The sequence below is a fragment of the Rhinopithecus bieti genome, unplaced genomic scaffold (genome assembly GCF_001698545.2).
Source record: "Rhinopithecus bieti isolate Rb0 unplaced genomic scaffold, ASM169854v2 scaffold_39870, whole genome shotgun sequence".
NCBI lineage: Eukaryota > Metazoa > Chordata > Mammalia > Primates > Cercopithecidae > Rhinopithecus > Rhinopithecus bieti.
The window spans coordinates 1,004,644-1,019,736 of record NW_016817144.1 but is presented as its reverse complement, the minus strand read 5'-3'; the positions used below and the strand labels follow the sequence as shown (position 1 = coordinate 1,019,736).

At 37.6% G+C, this 15,093-nt stretch overlaps 1 protein-coding gene across 3 annotated transcripts in view; it reads right to left on the bottom strand.

Moving 5' to 3' along the window:
- The window catches only part of HELZ (helicase with zinc finger), a 173,917-nt gene that overhangs the window by 5,394 nt on the left and 153,430 nt on the right, over positions 1-15,093 (bottom strand). For all 3 annotated transcript variants that reach the window (XM_017855843.1, XM_017855841.1, XM_017855842.1), the window contains one exon: positions 3,217-3,469. In XM_017855843.1, coding sequence (XP_017711332.1) covers positions 3,217-3,469 — 253 coding nt within the window. The remainder of the gene's footprint in view (positions 1-3,216; positions 3,470-15,093) is intronic.

Genomic DNA, 15,093 nt, shown 5'->3' with positions numbered 1-15,093 from the left:
AAAAAAAAAAAAAAAAAATGTTCTTTGCTGTCTAAAATAATATATAAAAAAAAACCGGCTTTGGTTGTTCAATAACTTACTATTTTTATTTATTTTATTAAGACTTATTTAACAATGTTCTCTGTTTCATAGCAATGTAATTAGTTTTAACTGGTTTTTTTTTTTGGTTTGTTTTGTCTTTTTTGAGACGAAGTCTTGCTCTGTTGCCCAGGCTGCAGGGCAGTGGTGTGATCTCGGCTCACTGCAACCACCGCCTCCTGGGTTCAAGTGATTCTCCTGCCTCAGCCCCCAAGTAGCTGGGATTACAGGCACGCATCACCATGACTGGCTAATTTCTGTAGTTTTAGCAGAGATGGGGTTTCACCATGTTGGCCAAGCTGGTCTTGAACTCCTGACCTCAGGTGTTCCACTTGCCTTGGCCTCCCAAAGTGCTGGGATTACAAGTGTGAGCCACCATGTCCAGCCTAGTTTTAAATTTTTTTCAATTAAATAAATACTCAGAAAATAATATTTTAGAAGCAGTTTAACCTAATGCCTACATCCTTGTCTAACCATGAATACAAGATCGCTACTAATTAATCATGTATATATTCCCAATAAGAGAAAACATTCTCTGAAACTATGAATTTCACTAGTCTTACAACGAATATTTTTCAAAATACACATCTCAGCTGGGCGCGGTGGCTCACGCCTGTAATCACTTTGGGAGGCTGAGGCAGACAGATCACAAAGTCAGGAGTTCTAGACCAGCCTGGCCAACATGGTGAAACCCAGTCTCTACTAAAAATATAAAAATTAGGCGGACGCCTGTAATCCCAGCTACTCGGGAGGCTGAGGCAGGAGAATTGCTTGAACCCAGGAGGCAGAGGCTGCAGTGAGCCGACATGGTGCCATTGCACTCCAGCCTGGGTGTCAAGAGCAAGACTCCATCTCAAAAACAAAACAAAACAAAACAAAACAAAACAAAACAAAAAACACATCTCTACTCTAAAATTTTCATCCCATGCATTAAAAGAAAATGTCTGCTAAAATATGTCTTGTCACCAGGTAAGTGAACAGAAACCAAACATACCTGTGTTGGAGGAGCGACTCCCCACCCTCTGCAGTGCAACTGGCTCACCCCCTTAATTTCAAAGAATCTAGTTTCATTATCTCCTTTCTTCACAAGCATTTACTAAGAGCCTAAAGTGTATTCAGTGTTAAAATGGGAAATTCAAAGTTTAAAAAGGCCAAAGATGGGGTTTCTATTTTAGGCTTACAGTTTAATTGTAAACTGATATCCATATCAAACACAATGATCTTTTTAAAATTTCAAACCGATATAAACAGTTTTCTTCAAGCTCAAGAAATAAATTTCTAACTTCAGTAAGAAGTCTCTCATGTAATTATTTTATGTCTGATACCACTACTACAATTCTCTAAAAATAAAAAATTGATAAACAAGAAGTTGTGCTTCAGGACACTCATGATTTGAATTAATTTTTTAATGCTTAACTAAGTGATACTTTCAATTTAAAAATACCACAGTACGTCTCCAAGCAATGAAGAAAATAAAAAAGAAAATCATTGCAGAAATGATACCATAAATGACATGAGCATTTGCTCAGGAACTTTCTACCTTATCAGCTTGGGTCAGCTTTTTATTAATTTTGGCCAAAAGCTATCCTAAAACTTAGGTTAAAAGAGAAAGAAAGAAAAGAAGAAGAGAAATGATGTTATCTTTTAAAAAAATTATAATAAAACAACCAAAAAAGTAACAAATTATCATCACTGATTTGTAATGTAGATGTTTGCCAGGAAATTCAAATATAACATGAGTGTATTTATACCAGTGTATTTATACTATTTATACTTTGAAAGTGACAAAGCAGGCTACACCTGTAATCCCAGAACTTCGGGAGGCCAAGGCAGGTGGATCACTTGAGGTCAGCCTGGCCAACATGGTGAAGTCACACCTCTACTAAAAATATAAAAATTAGCTGGGCATGGTGACAGATGCCTATAATCTCAGCTACTCAGGAGGCTGACCCAGGAGAATCGCTTGAGCCCGAATGGCAGAGGTTGCAGTGAGCTGAGAATGCACCACTGCACTCCAGCCAGGGTGACAGAGTGAGAAACAAAAAAGTGACAAAGCACCCAGGCACGGTGGCTCATGCCTGTAATCCCAGCACTTGGGGAGGCTGAGGTGGGCAGATCGCTTGAGTTCAGGAGTTTGAGACCAGTCTGGGAAACACAACGAAACCCCATTTCTACAAAAATAAACACAAAAATTAGCCAGGCATAGTGGCACATGCCTATAGTCTCAGCTACTTGGGAGGCTGAGGCAGGAGGATCGTTTGAGCCTGGGGTGTGGAGGTTGTAGTGAGCCGAGATTGCACTACTGCACTCCAGCCTGGGCGACAGAGTGAGACCCTATCTCAAAAACAACAACAAAAGACAAAGCAACCCGAGGCAAAATACAGCAGTTTACTCCTAACAGGTACTAACAAATGTTTAAAGATTAAAATGACAATGTCTTTTGCCAGGAAATAAAAGCAAAAGCTTTAAATTTTTTTTTTTTTCTCTACCACGTCTATTGTTCTAAAAATATGCTTGCATGGCACATACTCAAAAATGGGCCAGTTACGGAAACAATAGATTCACATTCTAAAGATGAACAAAATTTGTTTCAAATAAAAAATTGATGCTACTGGGCAAAAATTCACCACACAAAGATCTCACACTTGTTCACAAAGATCAACGTCTACAGCATACAAAGAGAAGGAATTAGAGAATTCAAGCAATATAATTAGTTTCTTTATATTCAATATAAAAAAGAGAACAGAGGAAAGATCAAAGTGCATTCATCTTTAAGGCTAAAGAGGAAGACTCTAGATTTTCCATCAGACAGTACAAGTTTAGAGTGTCTTATCCATTCCAATCTCTTTCTATGCCCTTTTTATTCTTTAGCCATGAAGTTCTACAGTTTATCAGAATAAAGGAATAAACACAGGATTCCTAAATCTCAAAATGTTAGACTTTACTGGTCTCTCTCGTGGCCAGACTCTATTACACAGCAAATTGTCAACACTTTACTGACAACAAATCCTTGAAAACATATTAATCTAACCAACTCCCACTTGCCCCACTCAGCCCTGAAGAAAAAAACCCAAAAATTCCACAGATATCTGGGAGCTGAAGAGTAGAGATTAGTTTTAGCCACCAACTCTGTCTTACCTATCAACTCTCTGGGCGGAGCTGTCCTGCTGGATCCATTGCACGGAATGTTCTGATAAGGAGTAGATGAGGTGGTGTTTACCCAGGACTCCGGGGATGAAAAGTTGAAAGAAGATTGATTACTGTGGTCCTGAAGCTCTTTACACTGAGCCAGACTGTCTTGAGGAGTGCTTACTTCTTCAGAACAAGGTTGAACTGAGCTAGATGAGATTCTTCTTTGGTACAAGGGCCGACCAGGTCCTCTGGGCTCATACTACACAAAGAAAAAATAACATTTCATAAATCAGTGCACCTTACACAAAGAAAAATAACATTTCATAAATCAGTGCACCTTGTGCCATAGTCCTCTCTCTTTTCACTCCATAGCAATCTCACTATATAAAGTAAAAATTCTCAAGAATATTCTGTGACTGTGAAACCCTCCCTCCACCCTACTCCCACCAAAAAGAAAAAGGGTGGAGGAGGGGGGCAGGCTAGGCTCTGGACATGGTGTCAGAAGACCTGGGCTCAAAACTCAGTTCTGTTCCTCACTGCATAGTCCTGACAATACATGTCTGATTTCTGATTCTGTTTTCTTATCTGTAGAATATGGGAACTGAAGTAGTTATTTGCAGTTCTAAAATCCTATTGACATTTTAGATAATAGTAGATTAAGAAAAAGTATGAACGCGCAAATCCGATCAAAATTAAATGGGTAAAGTACAGTCGATTGAGTCATGGCCCTCTTGAGCAGAGTCATCTATTCTAGACTTATCTCTTGGGTCCTTCCTTTATAACATCACAATTTGTTTTTCTTTAGACCTGATGGCAAGATGGGATTCCTCCCGTCCAACGTAAGTACTCTTGACTAGACTCCACTGCATTTCTTTTAGTCAAACCTCAAATGACACAGAATACTCATTCATTTATTCAAAAAAATATTTTATATGTTTGAAACCCAATTAACTTATTCAGTATATTTTCTCCTCCCTAAACTCCCTGTATTTGCACAAGCCAAATTCCTTTAACCCTTCTAACAAGATCTATGTGGCAGCCACGTCAAAATTTTTTTATAGTTACCCAAGTGCTGTTCAATTTGTTCTTGCCAGATTCTTGTGATCAATATTCAGAGTCAATTCTAACGGCAAGGCAATGTACAGCAGTGGTTAGGTGCCAGTCTCCATCTAAAGCCAGACTGTCTGTGTTAGACTTCAGACTCCGACTTTTATTGGCAGTGTCACCTTGGGCAATTGATTTAACTTCTTTGTAACATGAATTATCCACAGTCCCCACATCTTGGGATTGTTGGGAGAATTAAATAAGGATGCATAGCATTTACAACAGTTCTTGGCACACAGGAAGGGTTCACTGCTATATAATTATTTTAATATAATATATCAAGATAAGATTCCATGTTCAGTCTCAAATGACAGAATGGAATTGGTGTTTTATTGCCCCTTTCTTTTTCCTCTTTTCTTTTTTGGATAGCAAATAATAAATTTGCTGTTCAGTCTGCGGTCAATTATGACTCTCAGAAATTGTACTTTCACCAATGTTGTTAGCAATAATTGAAAATCAGGAACTGGAGGTTGGATTAAAAAGAAGGCAGAGAGATGAATTGGCACAGCAATAACAGGATGGCTTCTGGAAATATAAAATAGCACAAGCAGATGTTATCAAGCCAATTAAATGTGAAAATTGTGGGGGTAAGCAATGAGAATATTAAGTCAAAGTAGATGGAACCACTAGGATATAAACTAGAGAAGAAAATGGGTCTGGACTGGCTGCCCTTGTGCAGAGAGGCAGGAAAGTGGGGAGGAGAACACTTCTCTCACTATTAAGTTTTGAGTGCCTCCATTTCCAAAGTCTTAGCTATTGAATGGAGGAAGACAAGAGGTAGTACTGCCATCTAATTAATTTCTTTTTTCATATAATTTTATACATGTTTCTAAGCATAGTATCTCAATTCATGTTTGATTTTACTCTGCTTTAAAGGCAATTGTTTTCAATGGTCAAATCATTATGAATTTGATTTGGTTTTCTAGAATATTAACCATCCAAATTAATTTAGTGTCGACTAGGAATATAATCAGCACATTTGAAATTTCTTTGTCTAAGGCATTAAATTACGGTAGTGAGTGGAGTAAGTAACCTTTCTAAACTGCACAGTGTGCTCTATGCCTGACAACCCTGGATCACAATGGCTATGCAGTGCATCTTTTTTTTATTTTTTTAATTGAGGTTTGCAATGAAGACAATTAGCTCTTAAAATTGAAATGTAGTATTTCTTTTTATGACTATCCCCTGAGTGTTTAGTCACAATCTTCAGGGGATTACCTTCTAAAGTTTTCATATATGAATACCAAAGTACAAAACTAATGTTGGATATGGGCTCAGAAAGAGCAGGTTATGATAACCAAGTCTCCTGGTGACACAGAACACTCAATATACTCTCGTGAATTTCACGCGTTAACTTTATAAGCCCCTTTTCATTAAATTATGAACATACACAAACGAGTAGTATAAACAAAAACCTTTTTACAATGAATAGACATATGAACCAGAAAGCTTAAAGGAAGAAAACTAAAACTCAGAAAGAAATGGAAGGCTGATATAAGAGACAATATTCAATTAAACTTTATAGAAAATGTGTATCATTTGTATCTTCCAAACTGAAATCCAAAGTAATCACTCAGTTGACATGCACAGCAGGCTCCAGTGAAGTATTGTATAACTTATCTATAGCTATTGACAGAGATAAATGTGTAGATAAAATATGAAATTCAGTTTCAAATTATGTTATGAATATGATCAATTTTTAAATGTCAGAAAAGCAAAATCGAAACTGGAAAATTTTTTAATGCTTTTCAAATTAGATATATTGGATATTTTATATATATATATGGAGAGAGAGAGAGAGACAGATAGATTGATTGATTTTTGTGTGTTGACCTTGTATCTTGTGACCTTGCTAAATTCACATTCGTTACAGGAATCTCCCAAGGAACTGGGAGATTCTTTGGGCTTTTTCTCTACTGACAACCATGTCATCTGTGAATGGAGACAGCTTCATTTCTTCCTTCCCAATCCCTAATGCCATTTATTTTCTTGCCTTATTGCGCTGGCTAAGTCTTTCAGCACAGTGTTGAAGAAGAATGTTGAGAGCAAATGTCTTGCTTTATTCCTAATCTTAGAAGCATTAAATCTCTCACTATTAGTATGATGGTAGCTGCAGGATTGTTATAGATGCCCTTTTAACAGGGTGAAGAAGTTCCTTTCCATTTCTAGTTTACCAAGAGTTTCATCATCAGTGGATAGTGCATTCTGTCAAATGCATGTGGTTTCTCTCCTATGTCTACTGATATGACTGTGTGATTTTTCTCTTTAGATTGTTAGTATGGTGTATTACATTAATTTATTTTCAAATACCACACCAGACTTGCATTCTAGAGACAAGCCCCCCATGGTCATAGTACATTATTCTTTTCATATATTGCTAAATTCAAATGGCTAATGTCTTGCTGAGGATGCTTACATTGATATTCATGGAAGTGGATCTGTGGTTTTCTTCTTTTGTACTGCCTTTATCTAGTTTTGGTATCAGAATAATGCTGGCCATACACAATAAATCGAGAAGTGTTCTATTCTCTGGAAAAGATTGTGTAAGTTTGTGGTTTTCTTCTTCATATTTTTGGAGGAATTCCATGCTAAAACCATTTGGGCCTAGAGATGTCTTTTTTGGTAGGTTTTAATTACAAATTCAATTTCTTTAACAGTTACAAGACTATCCATATGCCGTCTATTTCATCTTTGGGGAAGTTTTAAGGAAGTGGTTCATTTTATATACGTTGCTGAAAATGTATGTGCACAGAGTTGTTTGTAGTGCTCCCTTATTACCATCCTTTCAATGTCTACTGGGTCTGTAGTGACCCAGTATCCTTCCTAATACAGGTAGTTTGCATCCTCTTTTTGTCTTTGTCAATCTTGCTAAAGGTTTATCAATTTTACTAATCTTTTTGAAAAACTAACTGGGTTTTACTGATTTTCCTTTATTGCTTTTCTGTTTTGAATTGTATTAAATTCTGTCCTCATGCTTGAAACTCCCTTCCCTCTTCTTGATTTGAATTTATTTTGCTTTTCTTTTTCTAACTTCTTGGGGTAAAAGTTTTGATTACTGATCTGAGATCTTACTTCTTTTCTAATATAAGCTTTTATTAAATTCTAATACAAGCTATAAATTTAAATTCTAATATAAGCTATAAATTTCCCTCTGACATGGCTTGAACTGCATCACACAAATTAGGACAGGCTGTATTTCCATTTTCACTCAATGTAAAACATTTCTAATATTTCTAATAAAGAAGCTTCCATTGGTCAAAGATAGGGGACAAGGTGTCAAAATGTATAATGACTACAATAAAGTAAAAACTCAAATACATAATGATATCAAATAATAATATTCAAAGTGCAAAAGAAAGGGGGAAAAAAAAGCCTCAATGATCATCCTGAGGCCTGCTAAGGCCTCAATTCATTACTCTGAAAATTGACTAATAAAGGGCAAGGATTAAACATTTATCCTACCCTTTCTATATAGACTATATTTTAGGTAGTAATTAAATATTCAGTGAGGAAAAGTTCTCCTTTATAAAAGAAAAATAAATAAAAAAGAAATTCAAGGAAGTTTTAAATAATCATTTTGCCGTCTCTAATGAAACAACAGATCTAAGCAATAACCATCGACAGCTGCTAAAATCTGAAAAGTTGCTGGGAAATTTAAAAATCAATAGATCAGAATGACATCATCTGATCACTGAAACACAGTGATCAACTTAACATAGCTGAAGTGGGAAAACTGGATATTAGCTACATCTTTAAACATATAATTTAAAATGAGACATTACACACTGCCTGGTAATTTTTCATTGAAATATCATCGATATCTTTCCATGTCATGAACACTCTTACGAGATTTAATAAGCTGCATTTTTTTCTTCATTTACTTAAAACTAATCTATTTAATTTCCCCAAGATTTCAGGAAGAAATCCTTGATTATGGAACACTTAGGGTCTACTAACTTATTTCAATTTAGCTCCCCCTCAAATTATTTTCTGCCTAAGGAAAGCAATATGCTACAGTTTGCTAGATACGTACAGTTCCCTAGAGAGAAAAAACTAGGATGGTGCAAGGAGAGGACTATCACTATAAGATTAAAAATCATCCATTTATTAACAAGCCAGATAACGTGTGATGAATAAACTGTAGTTTACAACAGTAATATCTGTGGGTTCATATCTGTGGGTTCATATCTATGGGTTCATGTGATGTAATCTATTGAAAAGCACTTGATAAACTATAAAATCATTTTTTAAAAGCATGATTCCCAGTTAATGGTGGCTATTGGCCCAAGACTCCACTAAAATAATAATAAATGAATATAAAAGATATACAACAATCAAGACCATGAGACTGGTCATCAATAGAGGACACATTTCCAGAATACATGGAGACTGGATGGAGGAATGGTGTCTGCGGAAGAAGAATGAAATTACAGCTACCACCCAAGAAGGGAAACAATTCACCTAGCAGAATTCCACAGAGGCTTGCGCCTGAGAAATGCCAACTAATATAAAATGAAAGGAAGATGAAGGGATAAAATTGGGGGATAAATGAAAGACTATACAGGAAACAGCTGGACTCATATTACACTCCTCCCCACAACAACTAGTCGGACACAGCCAGCCAGGTACCTACAATACAGACAAAAAGATAAGGAGACAGACAAGCAAAATCCAGGAAAACGAAGTCCTCCACATGGATTCAAGCACTAAAAAGTCCCCAGCGAAAGGCCTGCCAGGCAATATATCCTGTGATATACACAAAACTCCCAAGTTGCTTTTTAGTGAAAGATAATCAAGCGGCCGGGCGCGGAGGCTCATGCCTGTAATCCCAGCACTTTAGGAGGCCGAGGAAGGCGGATCACCTGAGGTCAGGAGTTTGAGACCAGCCTGGTCAACATGGTGAAACCCGATCTCTACTAAAAATCCAAGAATTAGCCGGGAGTGGTGGCAGGTGACTGTAATCCCAGCTACTTGGGAGGTTGAGGCAAAAGAATTGCTTGAACCCAGGGAGCTGAGGTTGCAGTGAGCCAAGATTGTGCCACTGTACTCCCGCCTGGGCGACAGAGCAAAACTCTGTCTCATAAAAAAAAGATAATCAAGGATTACCAGACTTTTAGGGAAGGTCTCCAGCATAAAAGATGGTCCCAGATAAATAAGTTGAAAAAAGGGAGACCCAGAAAGAAACAATAGTGATATTTTAAAAATATTTTAGAACACTGTTTTAGTTCTTATTAAAAATTGAAAACAAAACAACAAACCCTCTAATTGGTGCTCTCAGAAAAGGCACAGCACTTGGAAAACAAGATGTCATGAAAAGGAAAAGCTCAGAATAAAGAACTCTTGTGATAAAACCTGAGGGTTCAAATATTAAATGCAACAGAAGTGCTTATAGATAAAATCAAGGAAATCTTCCTGAAAGTAAGAAAAAGTACAAAGGTAACAAAGTATGACAGGAAATAAAGATTTGGAGAATCTAGGAGGCCCAACATCTTATCAAAAGAAGTTTCAGAAAGTGAGACATGGAGAAAAATACTGCTAGAAAATTATCAAAAAAAGATGAATAATAATAGACAATTTCACAGTTGAAGGATGTGAGTCCTTCTCTAAAGCAATGCTGTCCAAAAACCATTTCCTGTGGCAATGGGAATGTTTTGTGTCTGTACTGTTCAGTAAGGCAGCGCCTTGCACAGGAGCTCCTGGTCAGTCAAAATGACCCTACCAGGGCTGAAGAATTCAATTTTAAATCTTATTTCATTTCTAATCATAACCTATCCATCAAGAATTCCTCTAGGTTCTACCTGCAAAGTAGATTCTGAATTTATTTCTTACCATTTCCACTGATACCACAAGCCACAACCACCTCTTGCCTAGGTAACTATGACGTCCTTCACTATTTATTTCATATTATTTTTAAAACTTTAAAAAAATAAATTGCATTATTTTCATATAATTTTTAAAGTAATTTTAATGTCACTTTAGCCTTATAAAATTCAATCATAATGACAGTAGCAAAAATGTATCTTTGTTCCCAAAACTCTAGTAGATTTCTAGATTTTATTAATTGTTTTCCTTAAAAGAAAGATACAGACCAAACTCCCGCAACATGCAATTTACCCATATAACAAACCTGCACGCATACTCCACTGAACCTAAGATAAAAGCTAGAAACAGCCTGTAGTCCCAGCACTTCTGGAGGCCGAGGTGGGCAGACTGCTTAAGTTCAAGAGCTCGAGACCAGCTGGGTGACATAGGGAAACCCTGTCTCCACCAAAAAATACAAAAATTAGCTGGGTGTGGTGGCATGCACCTGCAGTCCCAGCTACTTGGCAGGCTGAGGTGGGAGGATGAGAGAGAGAGAGAGAGAGAGAGAGAGACAGACAGACAGAGAGAGAGAGACAGAGACAGAGAGAGACAGAGAGAGACAGAGAGAGACAGAGAGACAGGCATACCTTAGAAATATTGCAGGTTTAGTTCCAAACTACTGCAATAAAGCTAATACTGCAATAACGTGAGTCACGTGAATTTTCTGGTTTTCCAGTGCATGTAAAAATTATATTTATACTATACTATAATCTACTAAGTGTGCAATAGCATTATATGTTTTAAAAAACACAACATATAAAGGCAGGCATGGTGGCACACGCCTGTAGGCCCAGTTACTTGGGAGGCTGAAGAGGGAGGATCACTTGAGGCGTAAATGAGCTGTGATCACACCCATGAATAGCCACTGCACTCCAGCCTGTGCAACACAGTGAGACACTGTTTCTTTAGACTTTTTTTTAAATGTATATGCCTTAATCTTATGATTCTCTGGCTAAAACATTTAAGAACAAAAAATATATGCTGTATTGCTAAAAAATGTTAACACTTCTATGAACCTTCAGCAAGTTGTAATCTTTTTGCTGGTAGAAGGTCTTGCCTTGATGTTGACGGCTGCTGACTGACCAGGGTGGTGGTTGCTGAAGGCTAGGGTGGCTGTGGCAATTTCTTAAAATAAGACAATAATAAAGTTTGCTGCATGAGTTGACTCTTCTTTTCACAAAAGATTTCCTTATAGCACACAAAGTTGTTTGATGGTATTTTACTCACAGAACTTCTTTCAAAATGGGAGTCAATCCTCTTAAATCCTGCCAGTATTTTATCAACTAAGTTTATGGAATATTCTAAATCCTTTGAAATCCTTTGTTGTCATTTCAGCAATGTTCACAGCATCTTCCCAGGAGTAGATTCCATCTCAAAAAACCACTTTCTTTGCTTATCCATAACAAGAAAGTCCTCACTGGGCTCAGTGGTTCACGCCTGTAATCCCAAAACTTTGGGAGGCCAAGGCGGGAGGATCACTTGAGGCCAGGAGTTCAAGTCCAGCCTGGGTAACATAGTGAGACACAAACAAACACCAAAAACAAAACAAAACAAACAAACAAAAAAACAAAAACAGAAAAACAAAAAAATTAGCCAGGCATGGTGGTATGTGCCTGTAGCCCCAGATACTCAGGAGGTTGAGGTAGGAGGATTGCCGGGGTCCAGGAGGTCAAGGTTGCAGTGAGTCATGATTACACCACTGCACTCCAGTCTGGGTGATAAAGCAAGACCCTTCTCTTCAAAAGGGAAGAAATTCCTCATCTATCCAAGCTCTATCATAAGATTACAGCAAGTTAGTCATATCTTCAGGCTCCACTTCTAATTCTAGTTCTCATGCTATTTCCACCACATCTGCAAGTTACTTCCTCCACTGACGTCTTGAACCCCTCAAAGTCATTCATGGTGATGGAATCAACTTCTTCCAAACTCCCGTACATATTGATATTTTGATCTCTTTCCAAGAATCGCAACAAGAAAGCATTTTTTAGCAATACAGTATATATTTTTTTGTTCTTAAATTTTTTAGCCAGAGAGTCATTAATGGCATCTAGAATGGTGAATCCTTTCCAGAAGGTTTTTAATTGACTTTGCCCAGATCCATCAGAGGAATCACTATCTGTAGCAGCTATAGCCTTACAAAATGTATTTCTTAAAATAATAAGACATGAAAGTCAAAATTACTAATTGATCCATGGGCTGCAGAACAGATGTGTTAGCAGGCATGGAAACAACATTCATGTGCTTGTACAGCTCCATCAGAGTTCTTGGGTGGCCAACTGCATTGTCAATGAGCAGTAACATTTTGAAAGGAATCTTTTTTAAAAAAAAAAATCCCCCCCTCTCCCACCAGCAAAGCAGTAGGTCTCAATAGTGGGTTTAAAACATTGGTAAGCCATGTTGTAAAATGGATATGCTGTCATCCAGGCTTTACTGTTCCATTTATAGAGCACAGGCAGTGTAGATTCAGCATCATTCTTCAAAGCCTTAGGATTTTTGGAATGGTAAACTGGTACTGGTTTCAACTTCAAGTCACCAGCTGCATTAGTTCCTAACAAGAGAGTCAGCCTGTTCCTTGAAGCTTTGAAGCCAGGTATTGACTTCTTCCTCTCTCCCTAAGAAAGTCCTAGATGGCATCTTCTTCCAATAAAAGGCTGTTTTGTCTACACAGAAAATCTGTTGTTTGGTATAGCCATCTTCATCAATGATCTTAGCTAGATCTTCTGGGTAACTTGCTGCAACTTCTATATGAGCACTTGCTGTTTCATCTTGCACTTTTATGTTAGGGGATGGCTTCTTTCCTTAAACCTCATGAACCAACCTCTGCTAGCTTCCAACTTGTCTTCTCCAGCTTCTTCATTTATCTCAGCCTTCACAGAATTGAAGAGAGTGAGGGCCTTACTCTGGATTAGGCTTTGGCTTAAGGGAATGTTCTGGCTGGTTTGATCTTCTAACCAGACCACTCAAACTTTCTCCACATCAGCCATAAGGCTATTTCATTACATTCTTATCATCCATATATTCACTAAAGTAGCACTTTTCATTTCCTTCAAGAACTTTTCGTTTGCATTCCCACCTTGGCTAACTGTTATAAGAGGCCTAGCTTTTGGTCAATCTTAGATTTTGACATGCCATTCTCACTAAGCTTAACGATTTCTAGTTTTGATTTCAAGTGAGAGACATGCAACTTGTCCTTTTACTTAAATAGAGGCCGTGGTAGGGTTGTTAACTGGCCTGATTTCAATACTGTTGTATCTCAGGGAATAGGGAGGCCCAAGGAGACTGAGTGGTGAGGAACAGCAAGTCGATGGAGCAGTCAGAATACACATAACACTGATCGCCCAAAACAATTACAATAGTAACATCAAAGATCACTGATCACAACAGAAAAGAAATAATGAAAAGTTTAAAATACTGTGAGAATTGTCAAAATGTGATACAGAGGCACAAAGTGAGCACATGCTGTCGGGAAAATGGCGCTTCTAGACTTGCTCAACATGGGGTTACCATCAACCTTCAGTTTATAAAAAATATAGTACCTGTGAAATGCATTAAAGCAAAGTACAATAAAACAAGGTATGCCCATATACTGAAATAAATGTGACTTTGCAACACAGTGCACCAAAATCCATTTGGGTCTAAAAAAAAAAGCCATTTGAAGCATCTCAGAGGCAAGGGCACTTACAATTTACAAATAGTATTTTCCTACCAAGCAATATTATTTTCCTATACATCCATACACAAGGTCATAGAAGGGATACTAGAATGAATACAATATTACATCTCAGAGAAAATGTCAGATTCACTGCTGCGACATTTGGAGCTACCTGGACCTGGAATCTATCTGACTCTTGTTTACTCTTCTTGAATATGAAACAGTGAAGTTAACAATTATAAAGCACAACAGCTCTTATAATGAGCAAATGTCGGGGTGGAGAGGAAATAAAATAGTTTGCAGTAAAAGTTTACTCTTTGACTCATAACTATTTGCATTTTCTCTGAAGATTCATAATTACTACAACTAAATAAATTTTACACCTTTTGGAAAAAATGTAATGCTGGAAAGTGTGTTTATTCTTACAGAATGTAGAGAAATTCAGTACATTTCTGATATTTGAAATCTCTAAATTAATCATTTGAGCAGTCAAACATTTAGCAGCTACAACTGGATAGATTTCAAGAAATCAAGAATTCTAAAATGAACTAGCTCGCTTTCTCCCCACCACCCAGAAAAAAGAAAAGGCAAATTTTACACAACTGAAGACTGAATTCTTCACAAGAACATAATCTTGCTTTTCCCCACATCTAGTTCTGTGTAATTGCAATCATTTCTCATTTTCTAAGAATAAATCTTACTCATGGAACAGAGCTCTAAAGAGCAGTGTGATGCTTCAGAAAATGCATGGGATGTCAGGAGTCTCCACTCCCTTGAGTTAATAACTGCTTAAGTTACAAGTCCTATAATATCTTTGTGCCTCAGTTTCCTTTTAAAAGGGGGGAGTTAAATGATCTTTAAGGCCTGACTAGTTCCAAAGTTACAAGATTTTGGCCGGGCGCGGTGGCTCAAGCCTGTAATCCCAGCACTTTGGGAGGCCGAGACGGGCGGATCACGAGGTCAGGAGATCGAGACCATCCTGGCTAACACGGTGAAACCCCGTCTCTACTAAAAAAATACAAAAAACTAGCTGGGCGAGGTGGCGGGCGCCTGTAGTCCCAGCTACTCGGGAGGCTGAGGCAGGAGAATGGCATGAACCCGGGAGGCGGAGCTTGCAGTGAGCTGAGATCCGGCCACTGCACTCCAGCCTGGGCGACAGAGCGAGAATCCGTCTCAAAAAAAACAAACTTACAAGATTTGAAGTCTTTGATAAATCAAAGTGTTTTTCAATGAGAATACATTTTAACTTTTAATTAAAAATGTCC